The following is an 18,450-nucleotide window of genomic DNA, read 5'->3' on the forward strand; positions in this document are numbered from 1 at the left end:
GATTTGGTACTTAGGAAAGTGATGCCCAATACAAAGAACCCCCAACATGGAGTGTTTGGAGCTAATTGGGAAGGACCGTACAAAATAAAGTCCATCCTGTGGAAGGGGACTTATCACCTTGAAGATATGGACGGAAAGCTAGTTCCGCGAGCTTGGAATGCGGAACATCTCCGAAAGTATTACCAGTAAGGCGTGGCTTTGGCCCCTTGCATATTTCTTTTATCATTTTGGGTTATGCCCAGATTATAGGCTAGAATTAAATAAATTCCTCCTAGCCTAGGGGGGTAGTGCATGTACTACTTACCTTGGGACTAGTTGAAGGGTCATTTTTTTAGAAATAATTTCCCCACAGAGCATAGTAGCCGTGGGACTGGTGCACTTTTGACATCAGAGCGCATTATAAATAAAATTTTGAAACTTTCCAAAAGGATATTTGCTCAGTTTGCATGGTCTCATGACGCGTCCTAAATGAAGGGCGCGCCCTAAGCTAGGGTTTTATATGAATGAAACTCAAGTAAAATGTACTATTTTCAAGGACGCGCCCAAGTTATCTTGGTTGATGCTCCTTTAGACTGGATGTTACTGTAATATTGACAACATAATTAAAAAAGAAAAAGTGCTTGTCAAAGACGTGTCCTGCTTGAAGGATGATGTATTTTGGATCAAAGGTGAGGCGCGTCTTGATTGATAGTTCTATGTGGATGTTAACTGAAGTAGTGGCTGCTAAAAGGAACAATTGAACTTGAGTAAAAATGGAACTAGGAAGTGTACTATTTCCAAGGACGCGCCCAAGTAATATTAGTTGATGCTCTTTCAGTTGAATGTTTTATTAATTTAAAAAAAAACACAAGTCCCTACCGAGGACGCGTTCTCCCGGAGAGAAAATATGTTTGAAAGATAACGTTAAGGTATGTCAAACAGTTAGAACGCGCCCCATTGTGCCTTGTGCCTTGGTTAAACACATAAGTACAACGTAGTGCCGTGCTCATGCACTTTCCGGAACAAACAAAGACGCGTCTAGCTAGAGAGGACGCGCCCACAGTGGATATTTGCTTGACGGAGTGAAAAATAATAACAATAGTCAAAGGTGACGCGCCCTTAACACAAGGCGCGCCCATATAAATGACTACTTGAGTAAAAAAGAAGTGCAAGTGAATGTTCAAAAATAGTCTTTACAACTTGCAAGGCTTCAAGGGGCCCGCACCCTTAAAATAGTTCAAGTACATAAAAGATAAAGGACGCGTCCTAAGTAGGAGGCGCGTCCTGTGGCTTGTCTTGGTCTTCTGCAGGGGGAGGCTGAGTCTGAAGTGGAGCAGGATCAGGGGACGCGTCCTCTTCCTCTAAGCCTGGAAAAATCCTCTTGTTCTTGATGGAGTCCGCGGCCCTGACCCTGAAACCATTTACCCATATCTGGGTATCTGCATCAAACTTTGAGAATATATACTCTGGGTCATTGGCAATGAACCCAGAGCACCATTCTTCAAACCCAGCCTGGAAGCCGTGCTGGTAAACTAGCTTTTTCTCCTCTGTCCATCCATGCAACCTATCATCATTCAGGGTGTCAAGCTCCAGCTGCATGGTGGAATTCAGGGCGATGACGCTGTCCATTTACTTCTCTATTGAGGAGACATTGCCTTCCAAAACAGCTTTTTCTGTTTCTAGACGCGTCCTCTCCCCCTCCAGGCGTCTGATTTCAGCATCTTTCTCTTGGGCAAGCAGGGTAATGTATCTCTCCAGGGATTTAACTTTGTCTTCGGCCTGGCTCTTTGCAGTGTCTGTAACGGCAAGACGCGCCCTAAGCCTGGCAGCCATGTTAGCACTCTGCCTGGCATGCAGGTGAAGCTCGGCTGCAGCCCTGACCATAGCCTCCTCTGTTTGTTGCTCAGTCCTGAAGGTCCAACCTCTCACTTCATCCTCGGAAAAGTCACCAACCGAGGACGCGCCCAGGTATCTGAGAACGAAAGACTGGTCATCAGGGACAGTCTTTTGACGCTTTGAGGGCGCGTCCTCCGCCCTTTCGGGAATTTCTAGCACAGTGGTGTCGATTATCTTGGGAGGAGGAGAAGGAGTTGCGATAGGAGGTGGGGTTTTTGCCTTTGAATCAACCTTTGTAGGAGCCTGTTTTCTTGCCCTTAGTTTTTTGGAAGCCCCAATTGCGAATCCTTTGGGGAGTGAGGCCATATCTGTGATTTAAATAAGAAAAGATATTAGTTAAATGCATTAAGACGCATCCACGGAATAAGACGCGCCCATATTGTGATATAAAATTCTACATGCATGGCAGATTAAAGTAAGAAGGTACATTAAAAGATGGCAACCAAAATGTATAAATGCGTAAAGATCTAACAAGGAAAATGAAAGACACGAGTAATGCATGTATGTGTCAGGCAAAGGAAGACGCGCCCTACAAAAATGGCGCGCCCTGCCTAGAAACGTTGGCTATGACAGGTTATAAAACACGAGCCATAGGAATATAGGACAAGCGGGACGCGTCCTGTGAGAAAACACCCTTAGCAGATGTATGAAACACATTTGATTCTTATGTAAGTTAATATTTTTTGGAATGGGGAGCTAATTTTTGTAGTTGTGGACGCGTCCAAAGTTAATGACGCGTCCTCGCTCACTTAAATTTACCTTGTTCTAAGTCGAATTGCTTACTAATGTCGATTTCGATCACCTCCGCGGCACTAAGGCCCCTGGTTTTTTCTAAGGTTGTGAGAACAGGTTTGCCGTTGTGAAATTCACGAAACTTGCAGATAGAGCCAACCCGGGAAGACAACGCGCCCACCAGCTTAAGGTTGTCTTCTGTAATCATGTCCTTGAGGTTAAAGTGCTTTTCTGCATATTGAAGGACTTTATCTGCTCTCTTTTTCCTTTTTCCTGTTAATTCCTTCTGAACTCTTTTGTCTAAAGATAAAAGATAAAAGATAGTTATAAGTTGTTAAAAAGAGGAACGAAGAGTTTATTAAAAAAGTAAATAAAATAGGACGCGCCCAGTGATTGAAGAAAGGCTTTGGTAATCGCTTACTTGGTTCCAAGTTGAAGCGAACGCGCGTCCTTCTGACGTCATAAATGTAGAAAAATGGCTCCTTCCAGTCTCTCTCGTGGCTAATTTTTCCTTCATTAAATCCCTTGTTGTTCAACCATTTGTTGACAACCAGAAAATGGTACCTGGGAATTGATTTTCTAATGCTGTAAAAAAAGCTGAATTCTTTCATCGAGGGCGCGCCCAGCCTGAGGTTGTGGTACATCATGAACAAAGCCCAAGCTAGCTTATATGAGTTTGGAGATAGTTGGATTGGGGCGACGTCATACCACTTCAAGATCTTTTTGATATATGGGTGCAAGGGCGCGCCCACACCTAGAGAAATAAACTTTGGAGTAAGCACCATTCGGGGGATCCTTTGATTCCCAATGTTAAAAATATGTGGCCTCATGGTTCGAAGAGGGCGCGCCCAGATGCCTTCCATGTCGTAGTATTTCATGTGCCACTGGATTTCCAGGTCAGACGCAGTAGAATCAAGAGCTACGCATGCCAGCTTACCCTCTTTTTTCCTTCTGGCATTCTTCTCTGCTTCAGTAAGGGTACCGAGCCTCGCCCAGTCACAATCTATTTCTACATCTGAAGGTTCCCAATGCTCTAGGGGAGGATCGGACTTTTGAGGAGATACGGGATATGTCTCAGGGTCAGGAATCCTTCTTTTGAACTCACTTACACTGTGTGGGGACGCGTCCCCAAAAGGAGCCGCGCCCTGAGAAGATGACGCGTCCTGCGTGTTTGACGCGTCCATATCAGAAATAGCCATTCCTTGAGGTTTTTGGCTTGTAGTGGGGATAATTTCGTCGTCCGTCCAATCTTCGATGGCGGCCCTTGTATGGAGAATTGGAGTTCTTTGCCTTTTGACTCCCTTCTTTTCCATTCTTGAACTTATGGGAACATGGTCCATGGAATCGGAGCTGGAATTATATATTATTGAGTTTTTTGATTTAAGGGAACCAAAGACGCGTCTTTCTGCTCTAAGGAAGGAGTTCGTCCTGTGGATTTCGGGAAAGTCGGGTTTAAAAGTGATCAGATGTGGGGAGTAGATTCCAAGGCGTTTGTTGAGGGCTTTGAATGGATGAAATGGTGAGAAGGAAGACGCGTCCTCCAGCTGCAAGAGAATGAATAAATATTTGAGGACGCGTCCATATGTTAAAAAAAAAGAAGAAAAAAGATGGTGAATGAATGAACCATAAGGAAGATGCTAGAGATATTAGAGGACGCGTCCTAAGAATCTATCGTATGAAATCCACTATCAACACGCGTCCTAGTAAGGTGTTGCCCTTATATGACCTTTAGTTAAAACGACTTAAACATATGCCTTTATCAAAGGAAAATAAGACGCGCCTTGATGGGAAGGCGCGTCCTACGTGGTTATGATGCTGAGGAATATTAATCGACTGTTAGCAATTTGGGGGAAATATAATAAATCCTAGAAACATGTAGTTGGGAGATCAGGGAAGCTAAACGTGTTATATTTACCTATACATACATATATACATACAAACGAACATGAAGAGCAGTTGATATGAACATAAAGCATATGAACGGTTGCTTGCTCATTAAAACCAATGTATTTGGCCAAATAAAGAAATAAGAGGAGATTTATGTACCTTTTGAGTTGAGGAGTGGATTGAGCTAAAGAAATCAGGAAATGGCCGGCTAAATCGTCGGGGTTTTGAGCTCAAAGTTTAGAGGCGACGGTGATGGTGGTTTTCTGAGAAGGTGAAGGATGAAAATGACGGTTACGCCTCTGGGTATTTATAGGGGAAGATATAGCTGACGTGGAGGACAACTGTCTGTTACGAGTACAGAGTAAAGACAAGACGCGTCATGTGCTTTGGACGCGTCCTGTGAACCAAATTTCATTGCTTGGATTGTAGGATAAAAATTCCAATCTTGTTTTTAACTGCAAGTGGAATTTGGGGGGTAGTTGTTATATCCGAAATTTGGCATTGAGTTGATTCGGGTCAAATGCGGATTACATACGGTCAAACCCGATGCTGCGTTGTGGAAGGATAGGACGCGTCCTGACACATAGGACGCGCGTATATTTAATTTGGTGCTTTATATTCTGGTAATAGCGAGGCTTGGATATGGACGCGCCCACTTTTGGTTGACGCGTCAACATTAGGAAAATTACCTGGTAAACGTGATCTTGTGGCAATGAAAGAGGTAGGAGGCGCTTGTCTCCACTAGGACGCGTCCTGTGGTTTTGCATGCTATAAGGAATGATTGATGAGGAAACAGGGTTGGATTTATGAAGGTGAGGAGGGCCCAAAAGGTTAGGACGCGTCCTGTTTTTGGTCTATATACTTTGGATGAGTTTAGGACAGAGCTTGCATGGGAGGAGCAATGGAAGTTATTTTTACTAACGTATTTGTTGCAGGTACTCTTTGAAGAATTCTCTCCTTGAGACGGTCAAGGAGGGGGATGTCCGTGAAAAGCTAGAAGGCCTCTAGGGGTATGCCTGATGATTGAAGGCCTCCTCCTGTATTCAACGGGTGTCCTCGTTGGGGATGCGGGGTTAACTTTGGTGTGTGCTTTGGGAACTCTGTTCTTGTATTCAACGGGTGTCCTCGTTGGAGAACTTTGGAGTCATCCTGCACTTTGCACCCAAGAGCTTGTGATCACCTGTCCTGCTATCTGGTGGGTTATCCTCATTCAGGGGACAGAGACGCGTCTGGCACTTGGGGTGAACCGTGGTCATACCTGCGTTCGTAAATCAAGGGAGATAGCTGTAGCGGAGTGTTATCCTTGCGCGGGGAGATGCACTATCCGTGAAGTCCTACGATTACGGACGAGCCTTGGGCCTTCGCGGTTGGGCCTCATAGTTGGACATTCCTAAAGCTAGTGGAAGATGGATATCGGATGAGCTTCTACTGGGTTTAGGAGTAAGAAGTCTAAACTCATTAGACTTCTTATTCTACGAGAACTACGTCAGGCTTGATCCCTTTTATAAAGGGTACGTAGGCACATTGAGAGGGTAAGAAGTTGAGAGCTGATAAGAGAGCCACCACTTACTCTGATCAATCTCAACCTAAAACAACCACAATCAACCACACACCGCTTAAGTTTCCGGCAAAGAACCACCGTTACAGATCTTAGTTCCGGCGAGAAATTGTTACCAGATTCCTTCGTCAATACTTTGTTTACACCTTGGGTTCATTAATGCACATGTCCATGTGTTTCCCTCTTTGAGGATGCAAGATGAAATTGTGTCCTCGTAAGTAGATGCTTCTTTCTGTTCGTAACTGTAGGAGATGCTACTTTGTGTTCATATTGCTATGTTTTTTCTTGGTAATTACTTTCAGTTTATATTGATATGTTGATGTAGCAATAAAAGCTGATTAAGGTGTCGTCCGCTAATAGTAGCAATTACAAATTTTTTTATTTCCCAGTTTTGATTCGTAGTGTTTATTCGAGTCTGTAAAATCATTAAAAGCAAAACAGAATGTTATAAAAAAATAAAATTGAACTTCAATAATTGTTGCAAACTTGACACAATGCCAAAGGGAAAAAAGTTCGAAATTGCTTGCTATACAACCATTCCTATAATTGTTCAAAAAGGTACAGTATAAGGCAATGCATATATCTTGGCCTCCTCCAAATATCGGGCACGAGGGTGTAGTGGATATAGCGTGGAGCTGCCAGAACAAGTCACACCTCTGTTCACTAAGAGTTGGTTGTCCACCACATTCCTCTTCTTCACAACCGTGTCCGAACACTTTCCTCCAAAGAGCCAGTCTTCACCATCAGTGTCAACCACCTCACCTGGTATAGCCATTTCATATAGATTTTGAATTAGGTTGTCATACTTTGAAATCTTTTTCTGCATTTTCCTATCTCGTGGATTTGAGCATGAGCCTGGAACAGAGACGGATGTTTGTGGATGACCCTGAGGTAAGTTGTCCGTGTTCCCAGACGTAGAACAAAATTCATTGATAGGACAAGGAAAACTCTGCAATGAATTGGTTTTCCTGAACGATGTCAGAGATGCAGCAACATCTTCCGCAGGAAGACCAACAAGACCGGTCAATCCTGTTTCAGAACAAATTTGTTCATTGTGCTTCTCATTCCTCCCTGAGGTAGAACATTGTTGTTGTTCTCCTCTGGCTATGACAACAGAATCTTTGTTTTGTACATTCCTGGCCACAGTAGACTGCAGCTGCTCTTTGCTAACTGCACTTCCAGATTCTTTGTGCTTGTGCAAAGGCAGCTTGATCCTAATTATATTTCCTGTGTAAGATAATAAGAGAAAAATAGTTAATACAAAATTATATTAAAACACAAAAACCAAAAAACTCCAATTGACAATGTCTTGAAACTCACCATTCCCTGCACTGTCACTAGCAACTGAGGCCTGCTTTCTCCTCTTGTTACTATATTGCGTGCCATCAGATGAATAACTAGGATTTTGCAAATTAAGAGGTTGTCCATGTTCTTCAGTAACACTACTGCCTTCTAATTGTTCAGTCTCCTCTCGTTTCCTCTTCTGAGAGAGCACTTCTGATTCAGTCCAAGTTTTGCAATCTTTTTCACCTTCATTCCCAACTTTGGTCTGTTTACTGTCAAGTGGATCTTTCTTTTCTCTTTTTTCTCTCTTCTTCTCTTTCTTCCCCCTTTTATCCTTGTGCCCCTTATCCCTTCTCTTCTCTTTCCTTGTTTCTTTATTTGCCTTAATCTCCTTCTGGAGCTTTAGAGTACCAGATAAACAATTTAGAACCGAAAGCTAGGGATGACCAATACACAACGACCACGCTATGGACCAATCATGTGCTATAGGCATATCTTAGCATTGCAGGCAAAAGATAATTGCTCAACATACACATACATGTGCAATGCACAAGTTGATAGTAATCATTCAGATGCACATAACAAAACCCTATATACATTCATATCCGGTCTATAACATTCTCTATCTCTCTCTAACGTTTTATTTATTATATGATGAACAAATCGTAACCAATTCTTCCAATTCACAAAATTATACTTCATAATGGTAAAATAACATGTCACTCGGATTCTTATTGTTAAAGACATAGTTTAGATTAGTACAAACTTGTACCCAGTTGTTACTCTAACCATTTTATCTGAATCGGAAACAAAAACCCGATAATTACACAGCTTAAAACACATGAATTATCAAAAAACCCCAATCTAAAGTTCAAAACTCTGACGTCGCACCTAGACACTTAATCAATCGCGTCTATTTCAAAAACAACAGATCCATTACAAACCTTATCCGGGTCGGGTCGGGTCAATTTAAAAATTTACAATCAGATCTGAATTTTATAAAATACACAAAAAATTACAAATCTACAAAAAAATGGACTATATATATATGATTTACATGTATAGGCCTCAAAAAAGGGGGCCGGTGTAAAAAGAATAGACACAAAAGCAGTTCTCTCAAGAACAAACCTTAATCGAATCGATCAAGGTGGAAACATCGCTTGCTTTCTTTGTGAATCCAGGAGGTGGATACGGAAAGCACCGAGACATGATTATTAAAATAATAATCAATTACACGTTTCGATTTGATTCAAGAGAGCGATATGATATGAGACCAATTCCTAGGGTTAGGGTTTCGCGGCGGAGAATGAGATTGCGATTTGTTTCAAGAATGAGCGATGAGAGGATATAAGGGTGTATTTATAGGCCCACTCATTGGCCGACCTCAACTAACGCGCTTTCTTTGATTTTACTATCCTACCCTTGTGCTTTTAACTTTTATTCCCTTTCTACCCTTACACTATTTTCTTATCCCCGATCCTTATTTGTTTTATTCTTAATGGGCTTACAGCCATTGGACCTGATGGGCTGATGTCTGCTTTAATTGGACTTGATGGGCTACTTCCCCCGATCCATTTTTGTTTTATTCTCTCCTTAATTATATAAAATTTAAGTTCAAGTGAAACTTTTTATATATAAAATTGATTCACTTTAAATTATATATATATGATTTGATAATAATCATAAATAATCACACGCGCATATAAGTTAATGATATTTTAAAAAATAATTACTATTTAAAAAAATAATATTAATAATTTAAATATATAATTTTATTATTATTTATAGGGATGTTTTACAAAAGAAAAATATGTGTAATTTAAAAGATAAATTTTAGCTTTAGCTAAATAGTATAAAGATTATTTTAATTTAATTCCAGTCTTGTTTTAGTCTGAATCAGTGTTATAGAAACCGCAAATCGGACTAAATCGATTGAGCTATCGATTTGTGATTTATCGTAAATCGGATATTTATCGAAATAATAAATCGGAATATAAATCGGTCGGAAATTGGGGATTTATCGGAATAATAAATCGAATATAAATCAGACATTTTTAATATATAATTTTAATATATATCATACAAAATTATTATTTTTATACAAAATAATTTGATTTAAAATTTTCTAACCTTGTTACAACATACAAATTAGTACAAATTTATACTCTAGACAAAAGTTCAGTGAAATCCGTTTTTTATTTGAAGATCTCGAGTCCCGTTTATAGGCCGTTAGATGGGATGAAATGGAGGTCTCAGATTACATTACATGTGTATAAAGTAAAATCTAAATATTTTCACATAATTTTTTTTTATCTATAATTTTTTTTATTTATGCATAAAAACTTTTTTTTGTCATTTACTCTATATTAAATATATTACCTTATAATTTTTATTAGGCTAAGTTATGTATTAGAATTCTATTTTTGAATACAATTTTCACATATTATTTGTTTATTTTAAATTATACTTTTTATTTAAATTTTAAAGTACAACACTTTATTTGTAAAAGATCTACAATACGTTATGCACTCTATTTTTTAAATATATTTTTTCACATAATATTTTATTTTGCAAGTTGCATTATATTTGTTTGTTTAGGTTTAAAAGTACTACATATTATAATTTTAAGTACTACACTCTATTTATAAAGTTCTACGATATGTTTTGTAATCTATTTTTTTAATATGTTTTTTCCACATAATATTTTATTCAGTAAGTTGCATTATTTTTTTATTTAGGTTTAAAAGTACTAAATTTTAATTTATGCATAAATACTTTTTTCTTTTACTCCACATCAAACATATTATACTATAATTTTTATTAGACTAAGTTATGCACTAGAAATCTATTTTTGAATATATTTTTCACATAATATGTGTTCTGCATGTTAAATTATATTTTTCTAATTTAGATTTTAAAGTACTACACTTTATAATTATAAGTACTACATTCTATTTATAAAATTCTACAATATTTTATGCCTTTCATTTTTTTTAATATATTTTTTCACATAATATTTTATTTTGCAAGTTGCATTATATTTTTAATTTAGGGTTTAAAAGTACTACACTTTATAATTTTAAATAATACACTCTATTTATAAAATTCTATAATATGTTATGTCTTTCATTTTTTTTAATATACTTTTTTCACAATATATTTTATTCTCCAAGTTGCATTATATTTTTTATTTTGGTTTAAAAGTATTACATTTTATAATTTAAATACTACATTCTATTTATAAAGTTGTACAATATGTTCTGCGCTTTTAATATATTTTTTCACATAAAAAATTATTCAACATGTTGCATTATATTTTTTATTTAGATTTAAAAGTACTAAATTTTATAATTTGAAGTACTACACTCTATTTATAAAGTTGTACGAAATGTTCCGCACTCTATTTTTTTAAATAAAATTTTCACGTAAGATTGTAATCTTATTACATTATTTTTTATTTAGGTTTAAATGTACTATACTTTATAATTTAAACTACTACGCTCTATTTATAAACTTCAGCACTCAATTTTTTAATATATTTTTTCAGATATATTTATATACATGTTACATTATATTTTTGACTTAGATTTATAAGTATTAATCTGTCTCTCACTTTGCATTCATCTCTAACCGCACAATCTTGCAAAATCTAACGGCAGTTATATAGGTCTCCAGGGTCTTCAAATAATATTGGTCTCCACTGAACCCAACTCTTATACTCTGTCCTTGTTACAAATCGGAGCATAATATAATACTAATCTTGCCTTGCAAATTGCAATTAGTCTCTTGTAACTAATTATGGTAAAACATCACTCATGTAATAGATTCATCTCCATTTCTGCTTCTTTCCTATGTAAACATATAGATAAACAAATTGAATTGCCTTTTCGCTCTTTCTTTTTCTTCCTGCGAAGTAGGAAAGTAGGGAAACTTTTAGTCGCTAAACACGCGCTAAAATTCACGCAAGTATACGCGTTCGCAAGTAGTATAAGATATAAATCAGATTCGTTCCCACAAAGACTGGTTTAGGTTAACTTGTAATCTATGCACTTATGCAACAATGATATGACTATTATTCAATGCTAAGACGAATAACAAATTAAGGTTGTTTTTGTAACTAAGAATTAAACTAACAATTATAACTAAGAGAATAAGAATGATTGAATTAATATATATGACAAACATGGAATTCTAACTTCATTAAATACTTCATTCAATAGTCTTTTTGTTCTTAACCTTAGCATGTAATGGTGATGACACTAATCAGATAACACGAAACTAATAAACGTCAACTTTCGTTGCACGAATACCGTACTACCAGACATCCACAAAATAGATGGAAACTGAATAGACACCAATTATATTGAGACCCTATATGTCTATAGAATTTGACAATATATCGGTTTAATGAACAAGTTACCTATCGTGATTACATAGGGCAAGTAAGATGGTTAAAATTACCTACGAATCATGCATAACAATAACACATGAACCTATGCTAGCATGGCAAATTCTAAATCCTTAAATTCACTTTCGCTTCATTAAGAATTAACACACTAGCTTATAAGTTCGCGACGCTCATAAGACGAATACGCACAACCAATACTAGGCTATCATACAATCACCACACAGTAAGGCATCGAAACAAATTAACTAAAGAAATCCATAAATAAATCCGCTAGAACCCCACGATAATGATTAGCCCATAATCGGACTCATCATCAACGTGGGTTCCGATGAAAGTATAGTATAATTAACGTAGTCTTTATAAACGAATAATAAATAAAGTATAACACAAGAGTATAGGTTCAAGAATAAGAAAACTAGCATCCAACGTTAAAACTTAAACAAAGAATCACAAGTTAAAACTAGGTATTCTTCGCCTTGTTGAATTGTGCTAAAACGGTCTTCTTTTCTCCTTCTCCTTGTGCTCTGATGTGTCTCTCTTGAAAAACGAGCTTAAGTATGTATATATAGCATACCCATGCAGAGTAGAAGTCTTCTGGATCAAAATCAGAGTAGAAACAAGATTCTTTAAATTCGACCTGGCGCGGCCGAGCGTTTGACCAGGACGGGCGCGCCGTGTCTCTGGACTTTGGGCGCGGCCGCACGCTATCACAGCGCGGGCGCGCTGACCTCCTGCATAAAAATCTGACTTCTTCATTTGCCTTGCTGATTTGAGCCGGCTTTCCAAGATCTTTTATTCCACACCACCTTAACACCAAATTAGCATCAAAATAATGCTAATTCACCTGATTACTAGATAATGCCTGAAAATGCAAAAACACTAGAAAACACATTAAAACACCAACAACTTGAGTATAATTACACCAATTCAAAGCTTTACGGAGCGTAATAAAGTGTCATAAATGCCACTCAACATACCCCCAAACTCGAATCGATGTTTGTCCTCAAACATAAACAAATCAAAGAACAAGAAATAAAAATGCATGAATGCAACTAAATGAATGCAACGATCCCCAATAGAATAAGTAAACCAATCAACAAGCAACATCTCAACAAATGCAGTTATTCGTATAAAATCAATCAAACGTCACAAATTATCCTACAAACCAGAGACATGCGTGTGTGCAACTGCTTATAGATATACTATCGCCACTAGATCAATAATCATGACTCACTACTCATAAAAGCAATCGCAAGATTATAAATAGAATAAAAGCTAGACTCAAAATAACTTTTAACACTTCAATTCTTATATCGGAGTTTTACATGGATTCACACTTTTATTATCAACAAAACAACACAACAATGCTTATTTGACCGTGCAATGAGTGAGGTCCACAAAAGACTTATACAATAGTACCCATGTAGCGAACGTTAGGTTAGCGGATCCCGGACTATAAAAAGCCTTAGGTCACTAGGCACAAAGTCCCCTAAGAACTTAATAACTCGAGTACTAAAGAGCCCATTCGTGATCAATTATACATAACACTTCTTTCTTTCTTTTTTTCTTTTTTTCCCTTTTTTTCACAAATTTCTGAACGAGTGTGTTTCGCTCCATCTCACTCAACCCTAGACTACTCATATAAATATGAGCTAGCTACTAGCCATTTGACACCTAACCAATACAACTAGCAATGAAATCCAATTTTCTCCAATTTTTAAATATCCAAGCTAATTTATTATTAAGAGAATATCCTAAGTTCTAAATATAAACAAGTGATTTAACCTCGACAAACAAACAAACCATGATCATAATCTAGCACTTTAGCAACCTATAAGACTTAGTGAAATACAATTGTCTCTAGCATGCAAATCAATTCGATAAGACTTAACATCACTAAATACGACATCACTACACTATCATCAATATCACACGTCAACCGGAAAAATTATCTAAGGGATCATGTTATTATGCAAATACATAAAACTACATGAACAAACTGACATAAAAACTACCAAAAATAAAAAAATACTATATGGAAAAATATACAACTATATGCACTAACTATCATGAATATGCAAACTATATGCGACTCACACAAAACATATTCCTTCAACTACTACCCCAAACTTAAAATATTCACTATCCTCAGTGAAGGTAATAGTAAGAAATCAGGCATACCTACTCCGAATCAGGATCATCACCCTCAACGGGTGGAGTGCCAGACATGTCTGAAGGTGGATACACAGAGTCCTCACCAAATACTGGCCACTGGATATCAACACCAGTGGCTCTGCATACATTCCCAAGTGCCTGGGTGAGATCACGTGCAAACCGACTATGGATGTCATGCATGGTATCCATCCTCCTCGCTAGACGCCTATACTGCGTCAAACTCAATCCAGATCCAACCTATGCTCCTGCTTCCTCCTGCTGCTGCTGTGATGAACCAGCTTCTCCACCCAACTCAGCTCTCCAAGCCGCCTTGCTAGCCTGCTGCGTACCACCAGCATATGACTGAGGAGTTGGACGTCCACCTGGCAGATGATCATATGAATAAACAAGCCCCTTAGGGTTGGGATTTCCACCATACCACTCAATAATGTTCAACAGCGTAGAACTGTCGATAGGAGCACTGGGAAGCTGAAGCTGCTCATGTGCAGGCCAATGAACACCAACTGCCACGCACAGCTTCGTCACAACGGACGCATAAGGTATAGAACCTGTAGTACCTCCTCTCAAGAATCTCAAAATCCCCTGATATATAACCATCCCCAAATCAATATAATCTCCCTGAAGAATACCCCAAAGCAGACGAGCATGCTCCACAGTAATCTCATGCACATGTGATGATATCATGATGTTAGCACAAATAAACGAGTTCCAAGCCCGTGCAAACCTGTTCATGCATGACGCAGGGAACGTGGAGTAATCAGTTGTGCCCCTCTTGAACTTCCAGTGAGTCTCAGGCACATAAAAAGTAGCAACGATTAGATCTAGATAAAAGTCCTTCGGAGTCTTATCATTTCAAGTGTCCTGACCGGGCTTCCTCACGGGCTGCTTAATCACCCTCCTTATCACATCAGCACTATACTCCACAGTCATCCCCCTGACCACCGTGAAGCCATTCTTCTCCGCCTTCGCATTAGCATAGAACTCTCGCACAACACTCATGGGCACAGCAGCGGGAGCCTCACAAAAAGGAACCCAGTCCATCTCCGGAATCATCTCCAACAACTTACCATCCTTCCCTGATGGCAGAAAACCTCGCTCTTTTACAATAGGCTTCGAGAAAAGCCTCGTGTACTCCTATTCAGCCTCAGGAGTAGAAAACCTTGGCCTCACACCACCCGCATATGAAGAATCGGCGTTGCTGCTGACTTGAGTTCTTTGTCTCTTAGGTGCCATTGGGATTGAATAAGAGAGAATAAAAGCTAAGTGTTTGAGAGATTTTTATGTTTGAGAATTTGTGATGTGGTGGAGAAGTTTGTGTATATATAGGTGGTGAGAAGAGAATTAGATATGGAATAGAAGTGGGAATTGATTATGGGAATCGTGGGAATAATGGGCTTGATTTGGAGAGGGAAAATTGGGATGTGGAAGAGTAAATTCAGGTAGAAATTGATTTTATAGTAAAAATCCCGATTTTCACTTCATAAATTCGGCTGCACGCTAGACTAGCGCAAGCGTGCTCACCTTCTGCCAAATCGGCGCGGGCGCACGCTAGATCAGCGCGGGCGCGCTTACCTTCTGAAAAAATAGCGTGGCCGCGCGCTAGATCAGCGCGGGCGCGCTTGGCTACTAAGTTGGCCCTGAATTTTTTTCTTTTTCTGATTTTTTAGTGATTTTCTCCTTTCTTCTTGCTTCCTCTACCTACTAATGTACAATAAACTTGGGTTGCCTCCCAAGAAGCGCTTGTTTTACGTCGTTAGCTCGACATAGAATCTTGAGATCAAACGGACAATAAAACGGCACTAACCACCTCGCGGTTTACCGTGTCACCATAGTAATGCTTCAACCTCTGACCATTTACCTTGAATGCTTGGCCCAGATCATTCTCAAAAATTTCCACCGCTCCATGTGGAAACACAGTTTTTATTATGAAGAGCCCTGACCACCTTGACTTCAACTTTCAAGGAAAAAGACGGAGACGAGAGTTAAACAAAAGAACTTGTTGTCCCGGCACAAATGATTTGAGCACTAGACCCCTATCGGGTCTCCTCTTGAATTTCTCCTTATATATTTTGTTTTTCTCATAAGCTTGAAGTCGAAAATCGTCGAGTTCATTCAATTGAAGCATCTGCTTCTTTCCAGCTGCATCCAAGTCAAGTTTTAACTTCTTCAAAGCCCAATACGCCTTATGCTCGAGCTCCACAGGCAAATGACATCCCTTACCATAAACCAACTGGAACGACGACATTTCCAACAGAGTCTTGTATGATGTTATATACGCCCAAACAGCTTCATCAAGATTCAAAGACCAATATTTCCTCGATGGACACACAAATTTCTCTAAAATACACTTAATCTCTCTGTTAGACACCTCAGCTTTACCATTTGTCTGAGGATGATAAGGCGTAGCAATGCGATGATTCACATTATACCTTTGCATCATAGCAGTGAACTTGCGGTTGCAAAAATGCGACCCCTCATCACTGATTATGACTCTTGGAGTTCCAAACCTTGTAAAAATATGCTTGTGAAGAAAATTAAGCACCACCTTCGTATCGTTCGTTAGCAATGCCTTAACTTTAACCCATTTCAACACATAATCAACCGCCAACAAGATATACTGATTGTTACAAGATGAGACAAATGGCCCTATAAAGTCAATTCCCCAAACATCGAAGACTTCAACCTCGAGAAGCACATTAAGAGGCATCTCATCCCTCATAAATATATTACCCATACGTTGACATCGATCACATTTCAAAATGAACTGATAAACATCTTTAAACAATGTTGGCCACAAGAAATCTGTTTGAAGAATGCGAGCTGTTGTCTTTTCTCCACCATAGTGTCCTCCATAAGCCATTGGGTGGAAATCTCGCAAGATCCCCCCCCATTTCACTGTAAGGAATACATCTCCTAATGATTTGGTCAGCTCTTTGTCGAAAAAGAAATGGCTCATCCCACATATACCACTTCACTTCATGCAGAAACTTCTTCCTTTGAGCGTATGATAAGTCGGGAGGCATGATGTTACTCACAAGGTAGTTCACAATGTCTTCAAACCACGATTCTTCCTCTTGCACTCCAAACAACTGCTCATCGGGAAAAGACTTATTTACTAATGTCTTGTCCAGTGAAATAGCATTTGGGTTTTCTAATCGACATAGATGATCAACGACTTAATTTTCAGTCCCCTTTCTGTCCTTGATCTCTAATTCAAATTCTTGAAGCAAAAGAACCCATCTGATCAATCTAGGCTTATAATCCTTCTTCAAAACGAGATAACAAATTGCAGCGTGATCAGTGAAAACTGTCACTTTAGTCCCAAGTAGATAAGATCGAAATTTCTCAAAACCATAGACAATAGCCAAGAGTTCTTTCTCCGTAGTAGTATAATTCAGTTGAGCACCATTCAAGGTCTTACTAGCGTAGTAGACCACATAAAATATGTTGTTCTTTCTCTGCCTAAGAACTGCTCCACAGAATCGACCATCTCCACCTTAAAACACTCCTCATTTTTTATAGGGAATTTCATAGCATTGAACACATTAAAATTTACATTCTGATCCAGCACTCGCATGGTGAGCTCACCTTTCTGCACATCTATCAAGGTTCGGCCAGTAGCTAAGAAAGGTCTTCCCAAGATTATAGGAATCTTCTTATCCTCCTTAAAATCAAGAATTACGAAATCAGCAGAGAAGATGAGTTTATCAACCTTGACCAAGACATCCTCCACAATACCTCGCGAATATGTAATAGAACGGTCGACCAACTACAAAGTCATATAAGTCGGTTTTTGATCAGGCAAGTTCAACTTCTTGAAGATTGAAAAATGCATCAGATTGATGATAGCTCCCAAGTCACATAAGCATATGTCAAAAGACACTTTTCCAATAGTGTATGGAATAGTGAAGCTTCCTGGATCTTTAAGCTTAGGAGGTAAATTCTGTTGCAGCACAACACTGCATTCCTCCGTGAGAGCGACAGTCTCTAAATCATCTAGCTTCACTTTCCGAGAGAGAATACCTTTCATAAACTTTGCGTAACTAGGAATCTGCTCATGAGCCTCAACGAAAGATATGTTGATATAAAATTTCTTGAACACCTCAAGAAACTTCTCAAATTGCTTATCCAGCTTTTTCTTCGGTAGCCACTTAGGAAAAGGCGGTGGAGGATAGATCTGTTTCCCCCTTATATTACCCTCAGGAGGAGTGTGCTCAATAGTAGTCTTCCTTGGTTCCACTTCTGCTTCTTGCTACTCTACTTCTTCTTCAACCCCAGCTTCTTCAGTCGAAACTTGAGTTTGTTCGGGATTCGTAACCTTTCCAGACCTCAAAGTGATTGCCTTCACCTGCTCCTTAGCTGCCCTCTTTCCTGGCACTTTAGTGTCACTAGATAGTGTACCAGGTTGACAATTTAGCAAGATATTGGCAATTTTTCCAATTGGATTCTCCAAGGTCTTGATAGAAACATCTTGACTCTTGCACATAAGCTTCAACTCCTCTAATTCAGATTTTTTATTAGCTTGTTGCAG

The 18,450-nt window shown here is 38.7% G+C and overlaps 1 protein-coding gene across 1 annotated transcript; it reads right to left on the minus strand.

The window, feature by feature from the left end:
* Positions 1-6,475: 6,475 nt before the first annotated feature.
* On the minus strand, positions 6,476-8,676 carry LOC141720846 (uncharacterized). Its single transcript, XM_074523487.1, has 3 exons — positions 8,465-8,676; positions 7,373-7,736; positions 6,476-7,279 (listed from the first exon to the last, which is right to left on the minus strand). The coding sequence occupies exons 1-3, from the start codon at positions 8,543-8,545 to the stop codon at positions 6,603-6,605; spliced, it is 1,122 nt and encodes a 373-aa protein (XP_074379588.1). The 5' UTR covers positions 8,546-8,676; the 3' UTR covers positions 6,476-6,602.
* Between the last annotated feature and the right edge of the window lie 9,774 nt (positions 8,677-18,450).

The sequence above is a fragment of the Apium graveolens genome, chromosome 4 (genome assembly GCF_009905375.1).
Source record: "Apium graveolens cultivar Ventura chromosome 4, ASM990537v1, whole genome shotgun sequence".
Classification (NCBI taxonomy): Eukaryota; Viridiplantae; Streptophyta; class Magnoliopsida; order Apiales; family Apiaceae; genus Apium; species Apium graveolens.

What these genes read in the sequence shown, in the direction of transcription:
- LOC141720846 (XM_074523487.1), bottom strand. Translation starts at nt 8,545, where the DNA reads ATGTCTCGGTGCTTTCCGTATCCACCTCCTGGATTCACAAAGAAAGCA. An exon ending in CCTTGATCGATTCGATTAAG is followed by an intron (nt 7,737 to 8,464) that starts GTTTGTTCTTGA and finishes GGTACTCTAAAG; the next exon opens with CTCCAGAAGGAGATTAAGGC. An exon ending in TAGTGACAGTGCAGGGAATG is followed by an intron (nt 7,280 to 7,372) that starts GTGAGTTTCAAG and finishes TATCTTACACAG; the next exon opens with GAAATATAATTAGGATCAAG.